At 39.3% G+C, this 23382-nt stretch overlaps 1 protein-coding gene across 4 annotated transcripts in view; it reads right to left on the reverse strand.

Moving 5' to 3' along the window:
• Positions 1 to 23382, reverse strand: part of ANO2 (anoctamin 2) — a 578869-nt gene that overhangs the window by 374727 nt on the left and 180760 nt on the right. For all 4 annotated transcript variants that reach the window (XM_072653705.1, XM_072653706.1, XM_072653707.1 and 1 more), the window contains 3 exons: positions 16565 to 16716; positions 7353 to 7407; positions 2414 to 2465 (listed from right to left, as the gene is read on the reverse strand). In XM_072653705.1, the coding sequence (XP_072509806.1) occupies positions 2414 to 2465; positions 7353 to 7407; positions 16565 to 16716 (259 nt within the window). The remainder of the gene's footprint in view (positions 1 to 2413; positions 2466 to 7352; positions 7408 to 16564; positions 16717 to 23382) is intronic.

Raw genomic sequence — 23382 nt, forward strand, 5'->3', positions numbered from 1 at the left:
CACTGAGCCTTATTTATTTTCATGATTCTCCCTCCCATCTCCATGCATTTGCTTCTACCATCCCACACACTCAGAATGGATTCCCTCTGCCCTATCTCCATCTAATCACAATAATAGTTCATAGTTTATGTGTCACTTTGAGCTTGACAAATCACTACTGAGTGCTACTGAGGTAGAAAAGGTGATCATTATTGTTGCTATTTTATAGATGAAGAAACTGAGGCACATAAAGATCAAATACTTTGCCTACTGTCCCCCAGGTTAGAAAGTCCAGAATCTTTACTTCATTACTGGTTGAAAGTTCCTTCCTTGCTTTTTGCTCTAAATCTGATTTCACCTCCTCCATGTAACCTTCCCTGACTCCTACTCACCTTGCCTCTAAGGTGGAAGTGACTTCTCTCTCCTCAGATTTCTAAATCACTTTACCTTGATTTGACTTATCCCATCCTTGTTGCATCATAGCTACTTGTGTATCCCATTATTGGATTTTAAACTGCATGACAGTAGGACCTAAGTTTTATCTATCATTGTATTCCTATCACTTGGCACAGTGACTTTTAAAAATTAGGCGCTCAAAAGAACATTTATTTCATGAATGAATGAATGAAACAAGTTTGAGGAAAACCATCTCTGAGCAAACAGTCCCTGACCATCAGGGGATCATAGGAGCTTCAGCAACAACCAAACAGTGCTCCCAAGTTAGAGGGTTTCCTTATCTGCCATTTTTATTCTATTCCTCAAACTCTCCTAGGAAATTAATTAATGGATCAAAATTCCATAGTCTTAAAATGCCCTTGTGAACTCACTCTCAGTCTGAGTGCCATACAAAAGTCAATCTAACATCACTAAATTCCTCTCTGCCAGATACTTCAACTCAAATGCAAAGACTCATTCCATTATGGCCAGTCTTGTTTACATCATAGCAACATCTTATAAATGTGGAAAAGAAAACAGCATTGGATAAATATCATAGTTGTCTGCAAAATCTGAAGGGTGGTTATGTAAAAATAGAAATCGTTCTATATTATTCTAGAGGACTAGACCAGGACCAATGGGTGGACATTGGAGGGAGACAAAGTTTGACTTAATATAAGTAAAAATGTTCTACATTTCTAAAAATAGAATAGCATTTACTATGAGCTAGAGCTAAATACTAGTACTACTTACTAGTGAGCTTCCTGCTTCTATATGTATATCAAGAGAAATCATAGGGAAACACTTTATCCAAATACAAATCCAGGGAACGAGGCAATTAAATTAGAACAGACATTCTTAGTTTATCTTTTTTTTAACCCATCAGCAAGGAAGAGGTAGGAAAGCACAGTGGAAAGAGAAGTGATCTTTTTTCACAATGCTTAAGCATTTCAAAGATGTTTGCTGAATAGAATAAAATTCTTAAATGGAATGAGAACTTAATGGGCTTGTTAAGGTTGAAGGAACATTGAAAATCATCTAGCTTTCTTCAAGGCTCACATTACATACCACCAACTACAGAAACCTTTTCTGATACTCCTAATAGATGTATTCCTCGGCACAGAGTACAGCACCTTCCACGTTGTAGGCACTTAAATTGGATAGAATCTAGTCCAACCCACTCATTTTACAGATGAGAAAACTGACAGCCAGAAGGATTAAGTGATTGACTCAGATTCATATATAGAAAGTGAAGACCTGGGATTCAAACTCAGGGCCTCTGGCTCAAAGTCCAAGGCTCTTTCCACCCATTTGAAATAGAAGACCCCTAAGGTCTCTCCTATTTCTTGATGTTTTAATTCTTCAATTGTTTCAGTTGTGTCTAACTCTTCATGACCCCATTTGGGGCTATCTTGGCAAGGATACTGGAGTGGGTTCACCATTTCCTTCTCCAGGCTCTTAAGATTATTTAATTCACACATGCACATTCTTATTCTATCATGCCTGTTTCATCTGTCACCATGAGGGTTGATATAACACCAGACTACAAGCAACTAGAGGCCCAGAACTGTATGTCTAAAATGTTTCTTATCACCTACATAACACTGCTGGAAAACAGATGGCTATTTAAAAGACTTCAAAGATACTGACAGCAAGGTTGAGCAAAAGGTGGATGTAGGTGAAGGGTGGAGATAAATACAGAGAGAAGGAAAAGCAATTGTACTAGGATGAGGATTTGAGGAAAGGCCAAGGGCCAAGGAAGGGAGCAGGAACCCCTACAGGGATGGTATGACAGCTGGTCTTTTTAGGAAAAGTCTGTGCTTTCTCAGCCTGTGCTGAAGCACCCATCTGTGTTTATGTGTGGGTTGAGGGGGGCACAGGAGGGGTTGTTTATTTTTGTTGGTGTTTTTTTTTCCCACCAACTGAGTTGTTGAAAGAAGAGTACTTAGCGGCTCCATCAGCACTCTCGTCCACGTGACAATGAGCAAGTTGTACTCACCCATCACGTTGTTGGCGCGAGAACAGGATGTACGTTTCAAGATTTCATGCACCTAAAGAAGACAGGAAAGCCATGAGACCAGTTATTGTGTTCCTGGGCGACATATACATCTAAACATCACATGTGGGTTTGAGGGAAAGGGGGCTGGTGAAGAGACAGGGGAGGAGAAGGGAAAAGGGTATCTATGCATTTTGAGTGAGCTAAGCAAAAAGTCAAGCATATGTTGAACTCATGTACTGAATGCCAAACCCAATCAAACTAGAGTCCTGCGAGAGCACAAAGAATTCAGCTCCCCTATACAGTCCCTCCCCTTCATTCCACCTGGAAACAAATACGTAAAATGCAACACACTGTCATCCATATACTATTATACCACTCTCTGGGATTATGATGGTAACCTCTTGAAACTTTTTCCAATTCCCAAAAGTGGGAAAACACAGTGAACTCCTGTAAAGACCCAAAAGGAACTAAAGGGATTGACCATCTCTGGGAAGGAAGATGGAGGTCTTTGAGTAGGATGTTGGAACTTAATGAGAGAAAAGAAAATTTCAGCAGAGAGCTGCCCTTTCTATTACTTATGACTGTGGATACTGGCACAATTGAGCATTCACAAGCATTGTGGCTTATTATTGATCACTGATGGTTTTCAGTGCTTTCCAGTTAGACAGAAAACTCCTGGTGTATCCCTCACGACACCTGAGAAAGGGTCGAGAACATAGTAGAAACCTAACAAGTAGGACGCCTTAAAATCCATATGTCAGGAATAAAAAAAATCAAAATAGGAGCTACATATTCTAAGACCTGAAGGAAGTAGAAATTTAGTTTTGGACATGGGCTCTAACTTCAGGGATCTTATAATTTAGTAGGGATTATGAGGTAATAGGATCATAGTTCTAGAGCTGAAAGGGAATACCCAGAAGGTCATGTGGTCTAACCATCTTGTATTACAGATGTGGAAACTGATAGTTAAAAAGAGTTAAGGAAAACGACCACAGGTCACACAGTGACAGAGCTGGGATTTGAAGTGGGGTCATCAGACTCCAAATCTAAAATACTTTCAACTGAACCATACTGCCTCTAGGCAGGTCTAAAATTCTACCTTTTTAAGACTTTCATGAAAATCTGTGTCATAGGTAGGAGGAAGGGAGGATTTTAGTGTGCTCTACTTAGAAGTCACCTAAGGTATGCAGCTAGGTAGTTGCAGTGGATAGAGTGCTGGGCCTACAGTTAGGAAGACTCATCTTTTTGAGTTTAAATCTAACCTTATCAGCTGTGTGACCCTGGGCAAGTTACTTTGTCCTGTTTGCCTCAGTTTCCTCATCTATAAAATGAGCTAGAGAAGGAAACAGCAAACCAGTTTAGTATCTTCACCAAGAAAACCCAAATGGGGCTCACAGGGAGTCAGATAGGATTGAAACAAATGAACAATAACAACAAGAAGGGAACCCTGGTTACTCAGTATAAAGCTGTTATTTCAGACTGGCGAAGAGAATTAAAGCAGGGGACAACTCTGAGAGAGGCAGGTAGGTGATGCCATTGTACAAAGAATGCTGGTGCTGGAGTCATGAAGACCTGACTTCAAATCCAACCTCAGACTCTGAGCAAGTCACTTAACTCCTCCCTGCCTCAGTTTCCACATCTGTAAAATAGAGATAATAATATTGTCTACCTGCCAGGGTTGTTGTGATGATCAAGTGAGTTAAGTGATGGATATCTGTAGTAGGTGCTATATAAAAACTTGTTTCCTTCCCCGATGACCCCCTCCCAAAGATTGTATTTTGGAGGAAACAATGCAAACATGGCTGATTGATGGGTACAGTCTGAAGATGAATGTTTATGCCTCTCTGCCAGGGTATACTGAATTGCACCGAAAAATTGCTCTAGGATGAACATCTGTCTCACCCTGACCCCTACAAAGCAAAGGGTACAAGGAAGCCAAGTGTATCTGTCTTGTCATTTGAGCCAAAAGGCAGACAGCTGGGGCAGGGACAGATCCCAGCACTGGGTTGAAGAGTGTATGCCCTATGGTAGGGCAAGTTGGGGCTGCAGGAGCAGTGCTGATGAAGGAGAAGAACCTTGTCACTCCAACATTTCTTACATCTTATAGCCTAGCCCCAGAGTCAGCGGGAGTGGTGCATAAATAACTTCCAGTACAACTGGATCCAGCAGCCTCTAATCCTGCTTGTAATATGAGGCAGTAATTAAACAGTGATAATAATTAGGAACAGTATTTATATGGCATTTTATTATTTTCCAAGCATTTTGCAATTATCAGTTAATCTCCTTTACACCCTATAACTACTACCACCCCACTCACCCCAAGAGACACGCATGGAACTCAAACTGTGGAGAGATTTAAGTTGCTTGAAATAACACCAGACCAAGGGAGTGGAAAGGTATATGCTTCTTGTCACAACAACAAAAAAGAAACACCCATAAAACAGGTTAGTTTCTTTCTGACAAAATCAATGTACCCTTCCTGTTGTTCAGTTGTTTTCAGCCATATCTGACTCTTTGTAACCCCATTTGGGGTTTTTTTTGGCAAAGACACTGGAGTGGTTTCCTTTTCCAGCTCCTTTGACAGAAAGGGAAACTGAAGCAAACAGGGGTAAGTGACTTACTCAGGGTCACACAGCTAGTAAGTGTCTGAGGCCATATTTGAATTCAGGAAGATGAAACTTCCTGACTCCAGGCTCAGCGCTCTTTCACTGTATTACCTACCTCTATATCCTAGGTGAGTTCTAAGAATATTCTCAGGATAACATATCTCAAGCCATTGTAAGACTAAAGCACTAAGGGAATCAATCCTTTTCATTGTCTTGCCTCCATGGATACCTGAAATTTGTCCTGCTCAAGACAGGTAAAAATCTAGTTTTTTTCTTATGACTTTAATGACCTTTATGACCTTGAATAAGTCATATTACCACTCTAGCCTCAGTTTCCTCATTTGTAAAATAAGGACACTGGAACAGATGACTTTTAAGGTTCTTATAGCTTGCTTTCTTACCTTGCCGTCTCCACTTGGACCATCTTCTTCTTTTCCCTTCTCCTTTTCCCCCCTCCTCCCTCCTCCCCCCACAGTGAAAAGCTAGATTCTGCCCCCTGGAACCACCTGAAATTTTGATAAGCTAGCTTTGGCTTTATCTTGCTGTCTGTTAATGAATTGTTGACTCCTTTGTTTTCGGTCATTCCAAGAATTAATTTGGGATCAACAGCATTTCCTCACCATCTTCATGCCAAGCTGAAGGGGAGTACCTCTCCTCCACTCTCTGATTTCTAGCTCCCATTTATGTGCTAACTTTATCAGATTGTAAACTCCTTGAAGGCAGGGATTATCTTGCTTGTAATTTTATCCCCAGTACTTAGTATAGCATCTGGCACAAAGTAAGTGCTTGACAAATGCTTTCCCTATCTATGTAAATCTTAGGATCTCCAAAACGTGAAAATGCTATTGCTGTTCTCAGTCAACCTCACTCAAGTTTTCCTGTCTCTCTACTTTAACCCCAGGACTGTCTTTCAGGTCCCCAAATTTCAGTCATCACAAAACTAACTCCCTTTCAAATTCCACTCAATGGCATTGGGAAATTTCATATTACTCCTAGGATTTCTTTCTCCTTTTTGTTCCCCTTGGAAAAATTAATTCTTGGAACAAATGAAAACAAAGGAGTCAGTAAATAAAAAACTATGCCTCTATTAAATCAATTAAAGTTGTGTTCCTTGAAGGGAACAGTGTTAACAAATGTTTAGTAACCAACAGCACAGAGTAAATGGAGAGTCCGTTAACAGACTCAAACTTGCTAAGGAACCGTGGAATCTGAGAAGAAAATGGCCACTTGTCCTACTAGAAGGGCTTCATCCAAAGCAAAATCCACACAATTAGGCTTTCTTTAGAGTAGGCTGGTTCTTGATATTTGGTAAATATTTATTTCCAGGGCTTTCCATAATACAAATGACCAAGAACTCCTTGGAGAGGAGAAAAAAGGGAGGCAGAGGATAAGGGGAAGTGGTCATTGATTGGAGAATAGCTAAATGAATCTTAGCACAGAAATGTAATGAAATAGTTCTGTGCTATAAGAAATTATAAATATGATGAATACAGAAAGTGTGGGGAGGCAAGTGAACTGATCCTAAGTGATTTAAGCCAAACTAGGAAAAAATATACACAGTGTCTACAACAATGTAGATGGAAAGAATAACAAAGCAATTGAAATTTAAAAGATTATACATGTAACATACAATAATATACGTACAATATAAAATATATATCATATGTATCATTATATATAATATATAATAATAAATTAAGAAGATTATAATACTCGAGCTTGTCCCCAAAGAAGAAAGATGGGAGGCATCTCCCCACCTTCCTGGCAGAGGTGGAGAACCAACTACCTATGCCAGATTTTTGCCAATGTGTTAGTTAGTTTTGATGAACTTTTTTTTTTTACTGCTTTCTTATAAATGACAACCTCTGAAAGATGTTAAAGAGGGATACATTAGGAAATGTAGGTGATTAAAAGCAAAAGCTATTAATAAACTTTTTATTAATAAAACTATATTGAGAGATAGGAAACCTGGGTTCTTGTCCTAGCAGTTACTGCTAAACTATAATGTGACTTTGGCCATATTACTTCAAGCCTGTGGGCCACAGATTCTAGATGTGCAAAACAGTGGGTGGACCTGGACTTATCTCAAGGTGGATCATCTAATATTCTAGCATCCTGGGATTATCAGAAGATACTCAATTCTGGAAGAGTGTGTAAAGGTATTGCCTCCCAAACTATCAAGCACAGGGAGGTTTGTTTGCCATCTCTTTTGCCAAAGGGATTTGCCTCACTGTTGCTTGGCAGCCTCTAAGCAAATAATGTCAGAGTCAGCAGGTAGAATCAAGCACTCTTCCCCAACCCCATCCACTTGCCACTCCCTCCTCCTTACTCACAATGCGGCTTCTGGTGGCATTGTTAAAGAAGGTGTCCTTGTCCTTGATGTTGTACCTGTAGAGACCAAGAAAATTATGAACTTCTTCCATGGACCACATATTGTCCCACCATGTGCTCTATAGCTGGGCAATGGCCAGGCAGAATCACATAAACTCAGAGCTGGAAGAATCTTCAGAGGCTAACTAGGCCTTCCTACAACCCATCAGTAATCTCTTCCACAATAATATCAATCAATCAACAAGTATGTATTAAACACCTACACTATATCAGGCACTGTCCTAGGACCTGGGGATACGAGTGCAAAGTACAAGAACAAAGCAAAAATAATCCCTTCTTGTAAAGAGCTTATATTCTAAAGACTGAAAGAAAAGTACATAATCAGGAAAAATGTAAATGAATATGAATGTATACAAAGTAATTAAATACAAGGTAGTTTGGATATGAGCATTTGGGGGGATCAGGAAAAGTTTCATGGAGAGAGTGGTATCTGAGCAGCATCTTGAAAGGTGGGACTCCATATGAGGCAGAGATAAGGAAGGAGTTTGTTCTGGGCGGATAGCCTTATGTCGAGCAAAAGGGTTTAAAGATGGGAGATAGAAATATCAGGTGTAAGAATTATGCAGAAGGTTAGTTTGGTTATATTGCAGAATACAGGGAGGGGAGCATGTACAATGAGCCCAGAAAAAAATAGATTAGAATCTGGCTGGGTAAGACTTTAAAAGCTAACAGAGGAATTTGCATTTCATTCTGGAGGCCACAGGAAGTCACTGGAGTTGATTGAGAAAGGGAGTCACAAGATCAGATTTATGCTTAAGGAAAATTACATTGGTATTAGTGTGCAAAAAGAACTAGAATGGGGAGAGACTGGAGGTAGGGAGACCAATTAGGAGGAGAAAAGGGGTCAGATGCAAGAGAGAAATGGCAAACTTTAGCAAATAATTGGATATATGATATTAAAGAGTGTGAAGAGTTTAGAATAATTCAAAGCTATTAACCTAGGATACTGGAACAATGGAGGTGCCTGTGACAAAAATAGAGAAGTTTGGAAGAAAGAAGAGTTTGGGGAGGGGGAAGTAATGAATTCAGCTTTAACTATGTTGAGTTCAAGATATCTCCACCAGGATATATAATTGAAATAACCAACAGGTATTTGGTGATGTGAAACTGAGGCTCAGGGAAGACACAGAAAGAGGGGAAGAGGAAGGAGGGAGGCACAGAGAAAGACAGGTCTAGGAGTAATATGTACTGATAGTTAAATTAGAGCTGATGAGGTTTCCAAGAATGATCATAGAGGTAGAAGGAAGAAGGCCCAAGACAATGCCTTCAGGTAACATCAACAGGTAGGGATGATGGATATGATGACTAAGAGGTGATCACAAGAGACGTGGAATATGAATGAGGGGAACAGAGTATCATGAAAACCTAGAGAAAGAGCATCCAAGGGAGAAGGTAGTCAACTAGGTCAAATGCAATGAAAGAGTCTAAATGCATTAGGACTGAGAAAAGACCATCAGATTTAGCAATTAAGAGATCTTCAGTAACTTTGGAAAGAGCCATTTCAGTTGAGTAATGAGGTCAGAAGGAATGAGAGTGAGGAATTGGAAGCAGCAAGTGTATATTATTCCTTTTTTTTATGGAATTTGCCTGAGAAAGGGAGGAGAGATGGAGGTAACAACTGGAAGGAAAAATGGGATCCAGCAAGGGATTTTTTAAGGATGGTGGAGATGAGTATTTTTGTAGACAATAAGGAACTAATTGATGGATATAATGAAGATTGTAGAGTAAGGGGAACTGACTGAAGATGCAATTTGCTGGAGAAGATTGGAAGGAAGGGATCAAGTGAACATGTAGAGAGGTTGACCTTGGCAAGTAGAAAGTCCAGAGACTGAAGGAAAGAAGGAGAGAATGGGAAATGATTTCAAGAGTTTTTAAGATAAAGAAAATGAGGTAAGAGAGAGCTCACATCAAATGACCTCAGTTTTTTCAGTAAGAGGCAAGGTCTTCAGTTGAGAGAGAGGAGAAAGGACTGGGGATACAAGAGAAGGTCTTCTGTGGGAAGTGACATAAGGAATTAATGAGGGAGGAATAAAGTAGAGGGGGAGAGGGAGGGAACAAGCCTTTATTAAGTCTACTATGTGCCAGACACTGAGCTAATCACTTTATAAATATCATCTTATTTTAAAAGGACTGCCTTGCTGCAATGAGGGACCAGTTGAAATTAGGGAACGTGAATCTGTAATGTACGCAGTCAGCATGAATGGGAGACTTTCTCCAATTTTATTCAGCAGCTCCTCAATAGGAATGGGGGAGTTAGATGGTGGGAGTAATCCAGGGCAGATATTTGACCAGAGTCTTTGTAGAAAAGAGTACATTTAAGTGCAATCCAAAATCTGTATCCTGGAAGTTAAGTTTGGGACAAAAACTGGATGGAAAACTTCCTGTTCTTTATGAAATAATAGGATTTAGGACTGCTCATCTAGTCTAAACTCTTTATTTTAGAGACGGAACTAGAGAGGTCAGTAAAGGGGTCACCTGTACAGAGTCACATAGTAGTAAGACATAAAGGGTTGCAGCCTTGATTGTGATAACGCTAAGGACAAAGCAGGAGGAGAAAAGAGGTCAATTTGCTGTAAAAGGCAACCCTGTAGACTTTGGCAATCCTAGGTTATATGAAGCCTTCATTCATTATTCCTTCAAGTTTAGTATTAGGGAACGTATTCTATACATCAGGGCTGCTTAGTAATGCAGATAGAGGCTAGTCATTTCACAGAGAAGAGTGATGGGTTACTCATGTAGGTTTTCCACCTCTGGTATCACAAGCAGGGGAAATATCCTAAGCAACAAAGGCATGAGACCATAAACAGTCCATGGTATCTCTCTTCTACCATCATGAACATTCATTTGGATACTCCCACTGTGTTTCCTTCAATTTGATTAGAAGATGATGGTGATGATTATTAATAAATGGGGAGTCATTTCTCCAACATAAGATTCCACTCTATTCCATAGCTCAGTACAATAGTAGCTCACGGCTTTGAGAATCCTACAATTCATACTTAGGAAAACAACAAGGAATTTTCAGAGGAAGAAATTAAAGGTATCAAGAACCATATGAAAAACTGAACTCTGAGTACAGATTGAAACATTTTTCTCTTTTTAAAATTGTCTTTTTTTAATGTGGCTAATGTGGAAATTTTATTTGCATGACTATGATGTTTGTAATAAGTTTTGTTTTTCTTGACTTCTGAATAGGAGGGTGAGGGAGACAGAATTTGGAACTAGAAAAAAGAATTTTTAAAAGTCTCTGTACTTCAAAAAAAATCAGAAAGAAAGTAGACTGAACTATGATTTCATTAGTATAAGAAATTCCTAGCTGAGTAATCTCCTACCCTTGCAGTTCAGTTAACTTCTCTGCATCTTAGAAATGTATAAAGCACCTAGGGGTTAAGTGACTTGCCCAAGGTCACATAGGCAATACATGTCAGAGGAATGACTTGAATCTCTTTCCAGCTTCAATGTCAGCTGTATATGCACAATGACATGCTACTTTTCTTAATTCACTCTTATTCTGTCAGAAACATATGCCTTCATTGTCATCATTTCCCTCACCTTCAGGAAAGCTTCAGCTTTAAACTTGTCTGCAGAATTCCAAGACTACTATTAGCTTGATGCAGTAGAAGCAATATTTTAACTCCTCTCACCCAATCAGGTTAGTTTGTTGTTGTTTTTTTCTTTCCTTAAAAGATTGAGAAATTCTTCAAGATCTGATTGGCTCAGTACACTCAGGGCTCAAACTCATGATGCCACTTCCTCACTACAGTCACAAGGAGCTGGAAAAGCTAAAGGATGATTGGCTGATGGATCAACATGGAATCAAATCAAGCCGAATCAACTCTCAGTGTCTATCCATATCAGATGTTATCCTCCTGCTATGGCTAAGTAAATCTTCTTTTGTTCACTGTTGAATGATTTATGAATGTCTCGTTTTGTTACATTATCAAACTTAAAGTACCAGGTAAATGTCTCAGGTCAAACCTAGATCAAAACAACTGTCCTGACAAGACAATGAAGTGAAGGATTGTACATTTTTAATCATTGTCTGACTACATCCTTCATAATAGCTAACACAGTATCTTACAGAGTACCAAGTTAATATTTACTAAATAAATGGATGAATATATATAAAGTTCCTACTAGTCATGGGAGACAATATAATATTGCAGAAACAAAACACAAAACAAAAAATATGTAGTAGAAATAATACTGAACTTTTAGACAATAGATGTAGGATTCAATTAAAATACATCTGCTTACCGCTTGTGTGATCTTGGACAAGATGCTTGTTAACCTCTCAGGGTCTCAACTTCCTCATCTATAAAATGAGGAAGTCTAACGAAATGACCCCTAATCAGTCAAGCTTTAAATCTATCATTCCTTACAGATCTAAATTTTATGATCATCTAATTCAGTGTCCTTCACAATTCATGATGAATGTGAACATAGTTCATAAAACACAGCAATTTTTCCTATAGCCACAAAGCCCACTTGTGGAGGAGATGAAGCCCTTACTCTTCTCAGAATAATCAGTTTCTGAGCTGAGCTCCTCACTATTACTTGGGCCATAAAAGGGATTTTATTTGGATGGCAGGTATGAGATACCTCACCACAAATCAATCACTCAACACATTTTTGGAACAGTCGACTTTGAACAGTGAAGAGCAATGAACTAGAAGGCAAACCTTCTGAATAACAATTCAGTAGGAGGAAATATTGTCTGTGGTTAAGTGAAATCGCATCAACAGTTATCTGCCTTACGTTGGCTAGAGTGGCACAATTTAGGCCTCCTCTCTCCACCATCTCAAAATAAGCCTTCTTCAAACTAATTCCTCCTCTGCCATTTGACTGATAAGTGAAATCTTTCAGCAAGAGCATCATCCTACTATCTTCAATCTCTGGTTTCCATTAAATGTAAAGGCTCATACCTAGACTCTAAAATTTATGGACAAGTTAGACTTGTGGGGAATATTTGGTTGTCCATGCCTCTCCCTATAGGGCATGGACATGTCTGTGAGTCATTATTAAGGGGACAAAATTCAACTCCTGTTTAAGTTTCAGTGACAGTGATGACCTGGAAAGTGATTTAGTTGACTTGGACTTCTTAGAAAGATAGAATCTTATCAGAGGCTTGATTCACTCTCTTGAAGTAGTCTTTGAAAGACAGAAGACAAATAGGTTTTTTTGCCTTTCCTTTTGGTGTCTTTCTTCTAGCATCTGTACATGTGAGATATCTCTATCTCAACCCCAATTCCTTGCTACCTAAGATCTAATGATCAATTTAGGGCAAAAGCACATGGAAATGCTTGCCCATAGTTTTATGAGCACAGGTTGAGACAAGGTCAGACCAAAGCGACTGTTTTCCCAGCCAAAGACAGCAGCAGTGCATGAGCAAGAGTTCCTGCAGAAGCACATGGCCAAAATTGCCTAAAAGGAAAGTCCATGAATAATATTCTCGAACCCAAATCTCCTGTATAAATGAAAGGAAGTCTTGATTTCCTGGGGATCTTGATGTTATAGGCACTATGTTACCATAATTTTAGTATTCTAGCCATTGAAGGGAGATTCATGGAGCAGAGTCAGTGTTTAGTATTGCTTTACAAAAAAAAAATCAGCATAAGAATTCAGTAATCTGACATTCAAAAAACATAAGGGTAGATGTTTCACTGAACAGAACCCCAAATCTGAAGCAGTAGTAGAAAAGATGGAATGATGCAATCATGTAAAGATGCAATGGGAAAGCAGAGACAGACACTCTACAATCTGGCTTCTGACTTCATGCCTTGCCCAAAGTTACCAGTGATTTCTTAATTACCAGATTTAATGTTTTTTTTCTCAATCTTCATCCTTCTTGAAATTGCTAATCACCACCTCCTCCTGAAATCTCTCTCCTCTCTAGGCTTTCATGACACTGTTTTCTCCTGGTTCTTTCCCATCTGTCTGACTATTTCTCAGTCTTCTTTGCTGAATCTTCATCTATCTCAATTCCTCTAACCGTGGGTAACCCCAAAACAATGCATTGGGTCCTCTTCTCCTTTTACACTATTTCATTTGGTGAATTCCTTAGTTCCTGTGGGTTCAGTCACCATGTCTGTGGAGATGCTTCTTAGATCTCTCTGTACAATCTGAGTCCCTCCTGAGCTTTACTCCCCCATAATCAACTGCCTTTGGGCACCTCAAAGTGGATCGGCTTCTCAAACTCAGCATGTCCAAAACAGAACTCATTGTCTATCTCCCCCCTCCCATCTTCTCAACTTCCCTCTTACCCTTCCTCCAGGTTGTCCAGGCTCAAAACCCCAGTGTCATCTTTGACTTTTCCCTCACACTGGAATTCGATCGCAGAATGAAGCAGACTATTTTCTTTTGTAGTATGTTTTGTTTTGTTTTATGATTTCTCCCATTTATTTTAATTCTCCTATGCAACATAACTAAGGTGAAAATGTATTTAATAGGAATGTATTGTAGAATCTCTATAAAACTGTATGCCATCTCAGGAAGAGAGTGGGGAGGTAAGGGGGAAGCAGGGGAGAGGGGAAAAATATCTAAGATATATGGAAGTGATTGTAGAATACTGAAAACAAATAAAATAATAATTAAAAAACTTTTCCCTCACACTCATCCTAGTCTTATGATCTGTTGCTAAATCTTGTCATTTCTGCCTTTATGATATCTCTTGTTTGTGTTCCTTCTTCTCTTCTCAAATGGCCACATCATATCTCACTTGGAAGATTGTAATGGATTCTAGTTTCTCCCCCATTCCAATTCATCTTCTACTCAGCTGCCAAAGTGATTTTCTTCTCCATTACGCTCTTCTCCCAGGCCAGTTCACCGGCCTATTTACTGTTCCTCAAACACAGCACTCCATTTCCCAACTCCAGCCTTTTCCCTGGTTGCCCCTTCATGCCTGGAATGCTCTCCTCCTGTGCCTCCATTTCTTAGCTTCCCTGACTCCTTTCAAAGACTCAGCTCAAATCTCCGCTACTCCAAGAAACCTTTCCCAGTTTCTTTTGCTGCTAATTCTCTCCCGTCTGAGGCTGGAAATAGAAGAATGGGGAGGTAGAGAAGGAATTGAGGGAACTCAACTCTCCTTCCCCTAACAAACACAGACTCTTGTATCTATATCCTGCATGAAACTAGTTATTGGTTTATCATCTCCCCCATTAGAACATGAGCTTTTTGAAGGGCAGGAACAGTGGTTTTGTCTGTTTGGGGGTTTTTTTTGTATCTCTAGCGCCAGTTCAGTGCTCAGTACACAGTAAATATTAATAAATGCTTACTGACTAAATGACTGATCCAGCCACCTACTACTATTATACTGAATTATTTGGACAGTGTAAAATATGATCGCCAATGGAGACTGACGGGAGTCCAAACCACAGGGGAGCACTGCAGGTTTGGAGAGGTTGTGTTAGGACTCTGTGGGAGAGCTAGAGATTCATCAGAATTGCAGGGTGTTACTCGGCTGACAAATCCAAATTTCAATTATCCTTCTGAGGGAGTCCACAGCACTGAATTAAAGGGACGCTGGATCCAGGTGGAAAAATAAGACTTATCAAAGAGGGGGAAGAATTTATTATATAAAAACTACAAGAAGGACTTTATGTTTCCTATATTTGTATATAGACTCCATAATATAGGGGGTGAAATAAAAGTTATCTTCTACCCGATATGTATGTTACGTTGACTGCATGTAGAAGAGCTAGGGATATGTTATTTACACTTGTAGAAACTTAGACAGGAAGTATATATATGACCTATATTTGGAGATAATTGGGATGCGATTCAAGAGGGGTAATCATAAGCCAAATGTGATGTTTGGTAGTCTACCCCTAAGACCAGATCCAGTTTATGTGAGTCAGAGTCTAACACTAACTGGAAAAAGGCAGAATTATTATAGCCTTCTAAACCTCCCAACTAGAATTTTAGATCTGTAAAGTGCAAATCACCTTGTCTGGAACTCTTTTGCGTTCAGGGTTCCCTACAAACAACTCTGTGTCCTCTCTTTTCCTCCTCTGTTGGGTTCCAAACAGCTTTCCATCCTGAGTTCTTTGCCCTTTCATCCTGGGCTGTTGGTCCATAGACTCCACTGGAATATTACTCCCATTCTAATTCCAAACATCAACAAGTATTTCCCTTTTATAGTCTCTCCAGAATACTCACTCCTGCTTCAAGACTATCTTTCTGGAGGCTCCCCACAGGTCAAAGGACTCAGGAATAAGAGGCTGGGAATAGAAGAATGGGGAAGTAGAGCAGAACTGAGGAGACTCAACTTTCCTCCCCCTAACAAACATACCCCCCACACATGCATGCACATATGCATACATGTACACATACACGTACATGCACATACCCAAGTACACACACACACACATGCACATAAATGCAATGCTTTCCAGTTTGGCTATAATCTTCAAAATCCAAAATCTCAATAGGGCTTTCTGCTTTAGGCAGATAATTAAATGGATTTTTCATTCTTTCTCCTTAGTCTCCTCAAAATAATTAAAAGCTACCTCCCTAGACCACCAACTCACTACAAAAAGAATAAATCTTTACTATATAAATAATACATTTATAAATATAAAATAACACATATAAATAATGTAGAATATAAATTATAAATGAGGCTAATAACATCTCTAATACCAAACTCAGAAGACCAAATGAAATAATGAGACACAGTACTATGGTAGAAAGAGCCCTGAGTTTGAAGTTAGAGACCTGAGTTCAAATTCCTACTCTGCCACTTAACACCCCTGCGACACTGTTTTTCTGACCTCAGTTTCCTCAACTAAAAAACAAGAAAATTGGACTAGATAGCCTCTGAAGAACATTTTAGCTCTAAATCTATGATCAACCATCCATAAGCATTTTTGAAGTGCCTACTATGTGTTAGGTATTGGGGATACAAACACAATGAATTTTTTTAAAATGCAATTCACAAGGAACTTGCATTTTACTGAGCATCCATGAGTAGATGATGTCTAATTTCTTTCCATTGCTAATGTTTTAGGCTTTATAATACATTCAAAGTTTCTTAGGAAATGTAAAATTCTATATAAATGTCAAGTATAATTAACATTACCCTAACCCTCCCCTGGGACAGACATCCATTTTTTTAAAATTCTGTGTCCCATGTGACACCAAACCAAATACTCACAGATACAGTTTCTCCCTGGAGAAGGGGTAGGACAGATTTTTCATCTTGTTGTTGCTGTGTTCCGGTATATGGGGCAGTAAAGGCAAAGTCAACTTCTGCACAATATCATTGAACTTCGCTGTAATGGTGTTTTTTGATTTGATTTCATACATCTAGAGAAAACAAAGCCATAAGGGTAAAAAGGAAGCAAACAAAAGATGAGGAGAAATGAATCCTTATTTCTTCTCCCAACCTCATAATGTCAGGATACCTTGGCTGATACAGCTGATACATTTTGGAGGAAGACATTTTCTAAAAGAAGACCTGTTGACTCTTCCTTCTTTCAAATGCCTTTACAAAGAGACCTTGGATTGAGTCATGAATGCCATGTTGGTGAAGTTGTGAACTGATTCAACTATTCCAGAGAGCAATTTGGAACTATGTCTAAATGGCTATAAAACTGTCCATACCCTTTGACCCAGCAATACCACTACTATATCTGTATCCCAAAGAGATTTCTTAAAAAAAAAAAAAAAAGGAAAATGACCTATATGTACAAAAATATTTATAATAGTTCTTTTAGTGGTATCAAAGAAGTGGAAATTGGGGAATGGCTGAACAAGTCGGTATGTGATTGTGATGTAATACTATTGTGCTTTTATGATGAGTAGGATGTTTTCAGAGAAACCTACAAAGACTAACATCCAAAAATCCAAAAGACTAGCATGAATTGATGCAAAGTAAAATGAGCAGAACCAGGAGTACGCTGCACACAGTAACAGCAATGTTATACAATGATCACCTCTGAATGACTTCTCAGCAATACAATGATCCAAAACAACTCCAAAGGATTTATGATGAAACATGCTATCTACCTCCAGATAAAGAGCAGATGAAGTCTAGCATACTTATTTTTACCTTCTTTCTATTAATTTTTAGTTTTCTTTGTTTCTTTGGTCTCTGTTTCTTTCACAACATTGCTAATATGGAAATACGTTTTGTGTGAGTGCACATGTATAACATATATCAAATTGTTTGCCTTCTCTGGAAGGGAGAGGGGGGAAGGATGGAGGGAGGGAGGGAGAGAGAAAGGAGGGGAGGGAGGGAGAGAAAAACAGGGAGAAAGAGAGAGAGAGGGAGAGAGAGAGAGAAAAAGAGAGAGAGAGAGGGAGGGGGAGAGAGAGAGAATTTGGAACTCAAAATTAAAAAAAAAAAGTCGAATGTTTAAAATTGTATTTACATGTAATTGGAGAAAAAAAAGTAAGTAAGAAAGAAGTCTTGGCAATAATTTACTCTTATCTATGCTAATACAGGAGAGAATAGTAAAACAGTGATTTAGGTTCTCCCAAAAAACTTTTAAAAATTCAATAATCTTAAAATAATAGAATTTCCTAATAAAAGGGACTTTAACAATCACCTAATCCAATTCCCTCACCATACAGATGAGGTATGGAGACATAAAGTGACTTACTGAAGGTCATTCAAGTGGTTAGTGACAGAATCAAGGTTAAATCCCAGGTCCTCCAACTCTAAATCCAGTGTTTTTTCAACTATCCCATCCTGACTAGCTTCCATTTATTCACTACCTTAAGGTTTACAAAGTATTTTCCTAACAACCCTGAAAAGTACGAAATGCATGTCTTACAACTTCCCATTTTACAGATATGAAACACCTTGGCCAAAACCAGATGATTAATGAGTGGCTAAGGAAGGACTTGAATGCAGGTCTTCTACTAAAAAACCCACTATATCAAATCATTTCCATTTGTCTCTGGGCTTAGGTGATCCTTTTGGGAGCCACATATTAAATTTCTTGATTAGGTTTTTCTTTCCATTTCTTGAATACATATTACTATTATCCAAAGCGTATAAACTCCCTTGCATTTTTATCATTCATCCTTCTTCTCCACATTGGACTGTAACTTCTTGAGTATCAAAGGCACTAAATTAAAGCTTATTGCTGCTATTAGTGTGACCAGGAGGACAGAAAGGACTGGAGGTAACCTCACAAACCCCATCTATTCCACCACCTCTCTGTGATAGCTCCCTAGCAATACTAGTGATTAGAAAATAATTATTTTCATTCATCAACACTCACCACCTTCAATAATCCAATTATCCATTATCCTCCCAGTAAGGACAATCCTTCCACAGATGCCAAACCCGACTCCTCTCTGTACTCTATAAGATTCTTTATGAGATACTCAGCCTCAAAACTGCTTTCTCCCTCCAGTGATCAACCCCAAATTTAGCTTAGCTATAGCCTGTTACTGGCCCACATTCAAAATCTTTCTGGCCTGCTAGGACTTGCCAAACCTCACATTCTGCCAGCATGCTCTTTGTCAAACCAAGGTCATCTCCCCACAAATCTGGTCTGGCATTCAAGGCTCTCCACAATCTGGCTCCAACCTATCTCTTGAGGCTCATGTCCTCCAACTTCCCTCCACACTCAAATACCAGACAGACGGAGGTGTTCTTTGTCTCTTTGTTCGGTCCTCTCCTGTCTCTTTGGAATTGATTCCTCCTGATCTCTGTCAAAGCCACTCTCTTCCTTTGAGACATCGGAGATGGACTTCAGTGAAAAATACATATACATACCTCTGATACAATGTGCTTATTCTAAGGATAATCTCTCTGTGTTGCTATAAAACTGTATTCCCCCACCCACCCAACACATACTCGCATATATTGTCTCTGCAACCTAGGACCCATTTTGCAGGCTGTCTCCATAATCTGGGTCCCTCAGTAGGGCTCTGGAGCCTTCTCTGCACATTCTTTCTTTGATTACAGAAAGAGAGTGCTGTCTCCTGACAATGTCCTGGTGGAATGTCTGTCTCCCTGCCTTCAGATGCCTGATTGCATTCAGTGTTAGGGACCTTCACAGAGCAAATATTTCCTTTTATGTAAGGAATCCTCACTTCCTCCATTTCATCTCTAGCAATAAAGAGTCCAAAATCATTACAATCACAATCCTAGATTCTGATGAAAAATTCCATATCCTTCATCCTTCCTCAACCTCATCTCCAGGGTGAGTTCAGAAAATGCTCACAGATCCTCAGCTGATCCTTTCTGTGTCTATCCTCTGAAGTCTTAAGGGTTACTCAAGTGTTTAACAATGAGCCTTGGAGACAACTGATCTGCTAACCCCAAAATCCTTCTCCCTGATAAAAAAAAAAAAAGTAGGCAGCCGTAGGTGGAGACAACCCTACACAATGTGTAGATGAAGAAAGTGCAGTGCCCTGGAACAGAGAGGCACTTGACTGAAGTAAGGGAGTGAGAGGTAACAAAGTCAGGTGTCACAATAATTCATATCGAGAGAGTGAAAACAGCCTTATTTCCTACATATATGATTGCATGTAATGATAAATTACATATGATACATATAATATATAATGTATTATTATATAAAATATTATATTAATATTACATATTAATACATACCATATTAACATTACATTATTACACCATTATTAATATTACATATTACAATACACACCATATGATTATATTACTACATACATGTTATATAACAATATTTCATATATTATATTCTAGTTATTATTTACATTTAAAAGATAAAGAAACTGAAGCTTAAGAAAGTTAAAGGACTAACTCAATGTCATACAACTATTTAAGCACAAAAACCAGGATTCGAATCCAGGACTCTTTTGACTCAAAACTCAATGCTTCTGCCACTACTGGACACTAGGGAGAACTCAAATACCTTTCCTCCAAGTCCCTATGCCTAAGACTATGTCCAGAAGTTCATTGTAAGTACTAAGCACCACAATTGTTACAAAACTAGAAAGAATATAGACTATGGAGCCTGAGGATATGGGTTCAAATATGACTTAAACACTTACTGGCTGTGTGATTTTGATCAAGTCACTTCCCTGGGCCTCCTCTGTAAAATGAGGGGGTTGAACCAAACTTCTTCTAAGTTCCTTCCAACTGAAGCTCTATAAACAAATGAGTTTTCTTCCCTCCCACCCGTCAGAGAGTATCAGTTTCCCAAAGGTGGTTTCTATTTTCTTTTAGATCTAAATATTGGTTCTGAATCATAGTGATTCCATGAAGCAAGGCCAAGGTATGACCTTTAAAGTGGAAACGGAATGCCTCAGAGAGCAGGAGATATCCTGAGGCCAAAGAATATGATGGGGAAGAGAAAGAAAACACAGCAGTCCAGGATCCCTATCTAGAAGTTAAGCCAGGCAGTTTCAGGATGCAGAATCATAAATTCAACTTAAAGGGTGTGATGCAGACTCACCTTTCTCCACAATGAAATGCATACACCTCTTGCCACCATCAGAGTCAAGGTCTAAGCCAAGAGAGGATGGTAGACAGTACTGGTGGCAGACAAAAATAAAACTCAGGCTCCAGTATTGCAAAGCATCCAGTCAAAACCTACAAATATATACCCCAAGTCTGATTCATTTTTCTCCAAACCCTGGCCTGGGGGAAGGGGGGTGGGGCATCTTTTCTCACTGACAATGGCTATGATGGAACTAGTTTACAACAACAACAACAAAAGTACTCAAGGACCTTGAAGGATAGTTTCTAAAAATCAATAAGAATTTCCTATAATACAGTGAAGAAGACTAGATTTGGAACAAAGAGATATGGGTTCAGTGCTTGACTCTTCCTTATCCTTCTAGCTATGTGACCTTAGGCAAATTACTTAACTTTCTAAGTTTCATTTTAGTTTTCTATAAAATGGATATAACAATGCTTATATTCACATTCTCCCAGGTGTGTTGTAAAAATATCAAGGACATTATCATAAAATGATCCCTCTAACATAGAGTTCATTCTAGAGAAGGAAAGTAGACATGGTATAACTTGGGGAGAGCCAACTTAAAAAGGTTCGGAGAAAGGGGGCAGAGCCAAGATGGCAGAGTAGAAAGATGCACATATTCTACTTGCTCCCCACAGCCCATAAAATACATGTAAAAAATGACTCTATACAAAGTCTAGAGCAGCAGAAGCCACAAAACAACAGAGTGAAAGAGATTTCCAGTCCAAGGTAGCCTGGAAGGCTGACAGAAAAGGTCTATCACACAGGTGCATGGAGCAAAGTGCAGTCCACTGAGCCCAGCCCAGCCTTGGTCTTGCGGCACCAGCAGGAACATGACCAGAACAAGCCTCAGGGGTGGAAGTCCCAACAGTAGCTTTGGTTCCCAGATCCCTCAACCCACAAACGCCAAGGACAGCTTCAAAGATCAGTGAAAAACCTTTTTCACCTGGGTGAGAAGGGAGCAGGGTCCTCCCCTAGCCCCAGCCTCAGGTGGTGGCGGCCATGGCAGTGGGTGGTGGCGGCAGTAGCAGCAGCGTCCATTTTTAGAGCCCTCTGAATAAAGTCCCTAGGGGAATTGAGTCACTCATCTGGGTATCAGCCCTGAGTGGCAGCCCAGGGGTGAAGAAGAGTGCTGGCTGGCATGGTGGAACTGGTGAAGGCTCTGGAAAGGGAATTCTACTTGCAGATCCTGGGCAGAAAAGCTTTGGTAGCTCCCAGAACAGAGCACAGGCCAGGAGAGAAGTAACTCCTCTCCCTTGATTGTGCCACCTTGGAGGAACTGGGAACTTACAGGTTTCCAGAAAATACCCCTCTCTTGACAAAGGACTCAAAAGTCAAGTAACTGATTGGGAAAATGCCCAAAACAGGGGAAAAAAGCAAGACTATAGAAGGCGACTTTCTTGGTGAACAGGTATTTCCTTCCATCCTTTCAGATGAGAAAAAACAATGTTTATCATCAGGAGAAAACATAAAAGTCAAGGCTTCTGCATCCAAAATCTCCAAAATTAATATGCAATGATCTCAGGCCATGGAAGAACTCAAAAAGGATTTTGAAAATCATGTAAGAAAGGTGGAACAAAAATTGGGAAGAGAAATGAGAGCAATGCAAGAAAATCATGAAAAGTGAGTCAGCAGCTTGCTAAAGGAGACCCAAAAGATGCTGAAGAAAATAACACCTTTAAAAACAGGCTAACTCAATTGGCAAAAGAGGTCCAAAACGTCAATGAGGAGAAGAATGCTTTAAAAAGCAGAATTAGCCAAATGGAAAAGAAGGTTCAAAAGCTCATGGAAGAAAATGGTTCTTTAAAAATTAGAATGGAACAGATGGAAGATAATGACTTTATGAGAAACCAAGAATTACAAAACAAAACCAAAAGAATGAAAAAATGGAAGATAATATGAAATATCTCAATGGCAAAACAACTGACCTAGAAAATAGATCCAGGAGAGATTATTTAAAAATTATAGGACTATCTGAAAGCCATGATCAAAAAAAGAGCCTAGACATCATCTTTCATGAAATTATCAAGGAAAACTGCCCTGATATTCTAGAACCAGAGGGCAAAATAAATATTCAAGGAATCCACAGAACACTGCCTGAAAGAGATCCAAAAAGAGAAACTCCTAGGAACATTGTGGCCAAATTCCAGAGTTCCCAGGTCAAGGAGAAAATATTGTAAGCAGTTAGAAAGAAACAATTTGAGTATTGTGAAATACAATCAAGATAACACAAGATCTAGCAGCTTCTACATTAAGGGATCGAAGGGCTTAGAATATGATATTCCAGAATTCAAAGGAACTAGAATTAAAACCAAGAATCACCTACCCAGAAAAACTGAGTTGGCCCAGAGCAAACATTGCAATGTCACTAGCAGTGGGCCTTGGAGGTGGCTGCAACAGTGAGCAGTAGCAGCTTCAGGATTTCTTAGCTCAGTTATTAAAGGGGTCAGACAACTTGTTTGTTGTGTTTGTCCTTCGTTGCTGAAGACTATGCCATCAAAGAAATGATGACCTGACTTGCACTTGACTTTTTTTTTGAGTGAGT

The sequence above is a fragment of the Notamacropus eugenii genome, chromosome 3, assembly GCF_028372415.1.
Source record: "Notamacropus eugenii isolate mMacEug1 chromosome 3, mMacEug1.pri_v2, whole genome shotgun sequence".
Classification (NCBI taxonomy): domain Eukaryota; kingdom Metazoa; phylum Chordata; class Mammalia; order Diprotodontia; family Macropodidae; genus Notamacropus; species Notamacropus eugenii.